At 34.7% G+C, this 8,072-nt stretch overlaps 1 protein-coding gene across 1 annotated transcript in view; it reads left to right on the top strand.

The window, feature by feature from the left end:
• The window catches only part of LOC110022878 (RNA polymerase II C-terminal domain phosphatase-like 1), an 82,555-nt gene that overhangs the window by 65,739 nt on the left and 8,744 nt on the right, over positions 1-8,072 (top strand). Inside the window, exons 8-13 of the mRNA XM_020722010.1 lie at positions 2,735-2,847; positions 2,942-2,995; positions 3,304-3,400; positions 3,558-3,775; positions 3,859-3,933; positions 4,030-4,095. Coding sequence (XP_020577669.1) covers positions 2,735-2,847; positions 2,942-2,995; positions 3,304-3,400; positions 3,558-3,775; positions 3,859-3,933; positions 4,030-4,095 — 623 coding nt within the window. The remainder of the gene's footprint in view (positions 1-2,734; positions 2,848-2,941; positions 2,996-3,303; positions 3,401-3,557; positions 3,776-3,858; positions 3,934-4,029; positions 4,096-8,072) is intronic.

Genomic DNA, 8,072 nt, shown 5'->3' on the forward strand with positions numbered 1-8,072 from the left:
AGTGATAGCCAGAGCGCCATATTCCTAGCTAGAAATCCAGCATTTCAATCCAGGACCAAGCACATTCAGATCAGATATCACTTTATTCGATCATTGTTAGATGACGGACAGTTACTACTTGAGAAAATTTGTGGAAGTAAGAATCCTGCTGATATGTTGACCAAAGGCGTCGCACTTGAAAAACTAAAGTTGTGTTCGACTTCAGTTGGTCTTCTAGCTTGAAGACAGGGGTTTTGAGTTGCAGAGGTGGAGGGTGTCACGTTTGAGGAAAAGGACGATCTAGCTAGTGAATAGTACAGTCAGTATCTCAGTCTCCAAGTGGGAGAATTGTTGAGGATATGGAGCCCTGTGCACTTCCTCCTTTGGGAAATCATTAGTGTTAATTATGGGATTAATTAACTTCCTAAATAAGGTTTCCCGCTTCTTCTCTGAGCTTCCCGCCTCCCGTTGTTCTCTCTCCGCGGAACCTAATTGCAGAAAAGATGCTCTCCGCGTGGATGTTTTAATGCATTTCCTTAAATGCATGCTTCTTGATCATTATAAAAGCTAAACAAGTCCCTTAAGCACACATCTCAACAAATTAACCTCTCTCTTGCGGCTGAAACAAGGAGCAGGTTCCTTCACCTTTTTTGGGCAGAAAAAGGTTTTCTTTTGCTTTGCTTTTTGGCAGAAAAGTCTTCTTTTTTATTTCTTTGCTCCTTTTTTGTTCTTTCTCACGTGACTAGATAGAGAGAGAAGAGAGAGAGAGAGGAGAGAGAGAGAGAGGATAGAATAAAAAAGAGAGAAGAATTTTATTCTTGTAATCGTCAAGACGACGACGACGTAATTTCGACGACGCCTCAAAGCTAATAAAATCCTCTGCAGCTCCGTGGACGTAGGCAATTTGCCGAACCTCGTAAATCTTGTGTCGTCCCTTTTTCTAGTGTGATTTTTCTCGATCTGTTTTTCGCTTTATTGTCGTCGTTTTTCATAACAGTAGAGATCTTTTATACTTGGAATCCGCATGGTAGAAAAGACTTACTTCATTCCTTTGATCTAGCAAGTCACTATTATGGCTATGAGAGACCTATCCATATTACCTCTTCTTGACGGCGTTAAGCTTCAGCTATATTTGGCGAGTTTCTCACTGCATCTCCTCCCTAGAAATCCCCTAGACACCTTTTTGTAAATTTCTCATAAACGTTATCTTGCCCTTTCCCCTCGATCAGACTTCAGATAATTTTCTCCTTGGCTAGATTTTCCGTGTGGGTAGGTGGAAAGTTTGTTAAGGTGATGTAGGGTGAGAACGAAAAAAAATTAGGTGAAGACAGGGTTGGGTATTTGTGAACCCTTAAAATCTTAGGGTAGGATTAGGGTTAGACTAGCTCTGATACCAAATGAGATAGTAGTCCACAATAGAAAATCAAATATTATCACTACAAAACCAATTAGGTCGGTACAACTCACATGCTAAAAGGAAAATGCAGCAAAAAAAGCAAGCAAACACAACTAAAATGTATCCCAAGTGTGGTGGAGGTTGGCGAGGTGAGCTGGAATGGGTAGATTGGGGTGTTGGAAGGTGGCGGATTCAACAGGTAAGGTTTCTAGAAGGTAGATGAGTTGCGGTAAGGCCTGTCGGGGACTAGAAGAGTAAAAAGGCGGCACAGGAAATGAATTTGGGCAGCTGGAACAGTGCAGACAGCATGGGGAACGATTGGGACAACAGCTAGGTAGTGGCGGAGGGTGGTAAGGGTGGCTGGAATGGTTGCGACGGTGAGGGAGGCGATTTCTGGAAGGTGACTGCACGTGGGAAATGGTAGGGCGCGGGTTTTGGAGGCAGTGACACGTTGGAAAGGGAGGCATGGTGGCTGTGAAGGCAGGAATAGACACGGACAGCAAGCGGAAAAGTTGCTGGTGGTGGCTTGAAGATAGAAAACTGCGGGTTGAAACAAGAGGACAGCTGTTTCTGGCAGCTGCAGCAGGGATGAAGCGGTCGGGAATGATGTGGGAGGATGCGGAAGATGATATGGGAAGATTATCACTATCTTGGGAGAGAGATATAGCCGGAGCACCACCCAATCTCTCAGATACAACCCTCGAAGGGAAATGAACGGCTGCCGGTAGCTGTCCTAAACAAAACAATCAAAAGACTATAAAAACACAAAAAACAATATATTTTCAGACTTAGTAAATATGAGTGGACCCAACTCCCAATAGAAGGGAAATCTACATAAAGGAAGGGTCCCCTTGTCTCCACCACTCCGGGAGTTCACGGCACTGTAGCAGTATTGTAGCCATGATCCCAAAAGTCTCCCGCATTAACAGTATTGTAGCTTGGCATTTTGACACATCGAATTTCAGTTCGGAAATGTAATGCTTATAGATGGATCATTAAAATATCATAAATTTATTGTTCCGCTAGCTGGCATTCGTTAAACTTGGATTTTGAACAACACACAACGTAAACTCGTGAAATGTGTTTGCCAGAGCTTTTCAACTTGAAGTTCTTGATATCAAGTTAGTGGCTGGATTTCCTCTAAAGCATTTCACTTCTTTAGTATTTAGATTTTGCTTGGTGATTAATGAGGCTGAGTTATCACAATTAGGATTTACTGTCATTTATGGGTTGTTTAACACAATTCCTCTATAAATATGAAGGATTATTAAATTCTATGTTTTGCTTTCATTATGAAGGACTGACAAATGAATTTTTGTGTGTTCCTATAACTGTTCTAATTTGATGATTTTGGTGAAGACGATGATGGATCACTAAATAGAGCACCTGCTAATAGTGAATCTCTTCCTCTACTCCCATCTTTTTTGCTTATATCAGTATTGCATGAAATTGGGCGGAGGTGTGATTCTAAGGTATTATGAATTTGAGCTGTGCACTGTTTCAGATGCCTAGTCTTCTGAATAATAAATTGATTCCTTTTTTGTTTGGAATTGTCATCGATTGCAGGTTGAATTTAGGTCTGTTACTGGAAGCAGCAAGGATCTGCACTTTACTATTGAGGTTTGTATTGCTGGACTGCTGAAGTGGCTGTTTTAATTTTTGTATGGCGCTTTTATAGCTATATAAAATATTAGCATGCTTCATTATATGTTTATTTTCTTTTGATAGGTTGATTTTCTTTGATTGCAATAGTAATTTCTTACCTAGAAGATTTGTGAACGTGAATGGGCGTTAGAAATTTTGATATGAACTTCTTAGAAATGTTTTCCAATAAACCTTACTCGTAAGGATAATATCTTTTAGTGCTGCATTATTTATTCCTCACGGGATGTACCATATGGAGTGGTTACTGATCATTGTGTTGATAGGTCTTGTTCAGCTCAGAAAAGATTGGAATTGGAATGGGAAGAACAAGAAAAGAAGCTCAACTGCAAGCAGCTGAGAATGCTTTGCGCAATTTGGCTAGTGAGTCTCTGTCACTATTGTATTTAGCCTCACTTACCAGTTTTACTTGTCCATATCTAGTATGCGGAAGTTTAGTGGTTTCTTCAAAATTTCAGTTAAAATACTAGCGATAATGTCAGTTTCTTATTGTTTCATTCATTTACATTTTTTTGATTAGGTGGGTACCTGTCATTTATTTCTCCCAATGTGGAGGTTGCTAAACCAAATAATATTTCTATTGAAAGTGAGAATGGTTTTTTAGAAGAGTACATTGACACTACTCTGGACAAGTCATCCAAGAATGAACTTTTACCTAGTTCTAGTTTGATTGGGCAGTTGGAGCAATCAGATAAATCAGAAAGATTATCATCTGTTTTATCTGGCATAAAAGATCTAGTAAGACACAAGAACTCATGCTCCATTATCACTGATTTTTTATCGATGCTCAACTTTATTCATGTTTACTGACTGAATTTTAGTGTTTAGAGAGGAAAAACCTTATTTTTCAAGAAGTTCCCCTAGCTTCCACAAGTTGTAGAGAGTACTGTTTTCAGGTATCTTACCTTTGGTTCAACTTCATATAGAATATTCTATTTTTTTATCCAATTGATTTTTATATTTATGCATTCAGTTTGTAACTGATGGTATAGGTCGAGTTAGCAGGAAAAGTTCTCGGCAGGGGAGTAGGCATAAGCAAAGATAGGGCAAAGCTTCTGGTAATGTTTATCAGTATTCCTTTTCTTTTTTTCTACATTTGGAACCTACTCCGTATAAATTATTTTTTTCCCTTTTCCTATAATCACCCTACTTTTGTCATCACATGCTAATGCTATACTTTGTTCTAACACCAAGGTTTTGTTTTTTGCATATCATTTGGTTCATATTTTGGAGTGATTAATGAAGAAAGTAGAGTCATATTAGATTTTGCTTTAGCATATGATTTTATTATTGCTAATACTTTATGTAAAAAAAGATACTAGCATATTATTACTTGTAAGAATAGATCTAATAAAGCACAAATTAATTATTTTCTATTGAGAAGAAGAGATTGTTGATAATGTAAAGATTGTAAGGTCGTTACTTGTGAGAATTTAAGTACTCAATATTGATTATTAGTTCTGGATTTTAAGATGAATAGTAAGATAAAAAATACTAGAAATCATTATCACAGAATTAGATGGGGGTACCTAAAAAATACAAATAAAATTATTTTCATGAGTAAACTTCAATAATGCAAGATTTGAGATGTTCATGAATAAACAAATTTTTTGTCGGATAAATTTACAAATATTATTAAACAAGTGGCAAAAGATGTAATTATAGAATCAAAAGGAAATTTTATATAAATTAAAATAGTTGGTGGTGAAATAATAATGTGCAAGAAAATATGAAATATAAGAAGTTGTGTTATAAAAGTTGGTCTAAATAAAAACTTGGATAATTGGAAAAAATATAAGGTGACTCGTAGGGAGTCTAAAAAAAAATTTTGTTATGCTAAAAAATTCTGTGAGGGTAAAAAATATATGTATAAACTAACCAAATGAAGGGAAAAGGAAAGTAAAGATTTCACTCAGGTAAAGTGTATTAAAAATGAAAATAAAATAGTGATTCTCTTAAAAAAAAATATTCAACATAAGTGGGTGAGCTATTTTGAGAAACTTTTCAATGAAGTTTCTGAAAATACGATTGACCTTAGTGATATTAATATCTTTAATAATAATAAAATAATTTTTTTTTACCATCACATTAGAAAAAAAAAGTTGAGGAGACTTTAAAGAAAACCAAAGGTAGAAAATCTGTAGGACCTGATGGAAAATCTATAGGACCTGATGCTATCTCAATTGAAGTGTGGAAATATTTAGGAGATCAGAGAGTTTCGTGGCGTACTAAATTCTTTAATCTTATTTTAAAAACTAAAAAGATGTCTGAGGAGTGAATGAAGAGTATTTTGGTCCTTTTTTTTAATAATAAAGGGATCCAAAAGAGTGCAAGTTATAGATGAATTAAGTTGTTGTGTCATACTTTAAAATTATGGGAGAGGGTAATTGAACATAGGTTAAGACGTCATACAAAGATTTCTCATAATCAGTTTGGATTTAAATTATCAGCTTCCACAAGTTAATCAATCACTTGTTGCTAACCTGATGACTATTTTGCACTTATGCTCTATCCTAATATTACAAGTATGATATGATTAGTCTATTTTACTAGTCAAAATGGTCATATATAAGTGAATGTTATAGATTCATATTCATATACTTATTTATATTGATTATAGTAAAAAATACAAAACGATTTGTATGATACGAACAAAATAATTTTAATATAGTATGTCTGTTTGTATATGTTGAATATGATAAGAGTTCACCCTTTATTGTAATAGTTGGATATGCGAAGTGACCCATGCACGTAAACTTAAAAAGGATGTTGATATTGACATATCTTAATTGATATTAAACCCTAAATTTAGACGGTTTACCTTTGATTGATGTAAATGATATAGATAAATATAATTTATTTTATTGTATCATTAAATATCCTAAACTTTAATGAAATTTCATAATTTATATATAGTATGTTTGTATGTATATGTTGAATATGATAAGAGTTCACCCTTTATTGTAATAGTTGGATATGCGAAGTGACCCATGCACGTAAACTTAAAAAGACTGTTGATAATGACATATCTTAATTGATACAACTTAGACAGTTTTCTTGTGATAGATGTAAATGATATAGATAAATATAGTTTATTTTACTGTATCATTAAATATTCTAAACTTTAATGAAATGTCATAATTGAATAATATGATGCCAATTTTTCTAATGTTGGTTCAATACTTTTAGCAACGCATATTGTTTTCCTTTGGTTATATTATTATGATTTAAAATATGAGTATTCACTAGTTGTTGATAGCTCACTGTGATTTAAGTTAATATTTACACGAAAGTTTACAGTATAAATGGGTAATAGTGGAAAAAATATGTTGGAAATGGGATCAACATATAGAAATGTAAATTTATAACAGTCTTCAACAACAACAACAAATATTTATTGCACTAAGTGGGGTTGGCTACATGAATTCTTTTTCTCTATTGTGTTCTATTTAGAGTCATATTTTCATTTAGTTCTAGTAGATTAAGATCATTTTTTATACAATAAGTCTAAGTCTTCCTAGGCTTACCTCTGTCTTTCTTAACATAAGTCGAATCTAAAACATCTACTCTCATAATTAGGGCTATCAAAAAATCTCGTTGTTCGCGAACAGCTCGTGTTCGACTCGTTAAGTAGCTCGTGTTCGGCTCGTTCGTTAAGTAAACAAGTCAAACACGAACAAGTTTTTAAAGCTCGAATTATAAACGAGCCGAACACGAACAACTCTTTGTTTAGGGTTAGTTTAGGGTTTATAAACGAGCCGAACACGAACAAGTTTTTAAAGCTCGTGTTCGGCTCGTTTTAGCTTGAAATAAAAAAAAAAATTATATAATTATTTATATAATAATATATTACACATATTATTTATATAATAATATATTATACATATTTGTATCTAAGTTTAAATCATAACTGTTCTTGTAATAATGTGGTTATGCGTCTTGTTTTGCATATATTTGGTTCAGGTTCGAATCCAATGCTATTTTTTTTTCAGTTTAATTTTAACGAGTCAATTTCGAGCCGAACACTAACAAGAATATTTAAATCAAGAAAAACACGAACACACTGTTCACGAGCCGTTTTCGAACACGAGTCAATTTCGAACACAAACAATTTCGAACGAGTCGAACACGAGTCAAGCCTGAGCTCACTCAAGCTCGGCTCATTTACAACCCTACTCATAATTGGATCATAAGATGGGCGACGTTTAATGTGACCAAACCATCTAAGACGACTTTCTCTAATTTTGTTCGTCATAGAAGCTACACCAATCCTATCACAGATATATTCATTTTGCATTTTGTCTCTAAGTGTAAAGTCACTCATCTATCTAATCATTCTCATCTCGGCAACACTTTAACTTATTATTATGCTTCTCTTTTAAAGGCCAACATTCAGCGCCATAGAGCATTGCAGGTCTCACCACCATCTTATAAATTTTCCTTTCAATCTAAGCGGTACTTTTCTATCACACAGAAGGCCCGAAGCATTCCTCCACTTCAACCAACCAACTTGGATTCTACTATTAACATCCCCATCTATATCACCATCGCTATGAACAACAAACCCAAGATAACTAAATCGTTCACACCTTTTAATAATTTGATCACCCAAGATCACACTTCTGTCACTAGAGCTACTACTACTCTCATCTTACCCCCGGGAAGGATTTCATCAGCAAAAAACATACATCAAGGTACATCCTCTGTAAATGTCCAGTAAGACTATCCATAACTTAAGCAAAAAGATATGGGCTTAAAGCCGATCCCTGATGTAATCCAACAAAAATAGGAAAATATTTGGTCAATCCTCCTTCAGTTCAAACACAAGTAACAACTCTAGTATACATATCTTTAGTAACTTGAATATAAGTCATATCAACACATTTCTTCTCAATAACTCTCCAAAGGATATCTCTTGGAACCTTATCGTAAGCTTTTTCTAAATCAATAAAAATAAACTGTAGATTCTCCTTATTATCTCTGAACTCATCCATCAAACCTCTCAACAAATGTATAGCTTCCATAGTAGACCTGC

This window comes from Phalaenopsis equestris, unplaced genomic scaffold (genome assembly GCF_001263595.1).
Source record: "Phalaenopsis equestris unplaced genomic scaffold, ASM126359v1 Scaffold000203, whole genome shotgun sequence".
In the NCBI taxonomy this organism is placed as follows: Eukaryota; Viridiplantae; Streptophyta; class Magnoliopsida; order Asparagales; family Orchidaceae; genus Phalaenopsis; species Phalaenopsis equestris.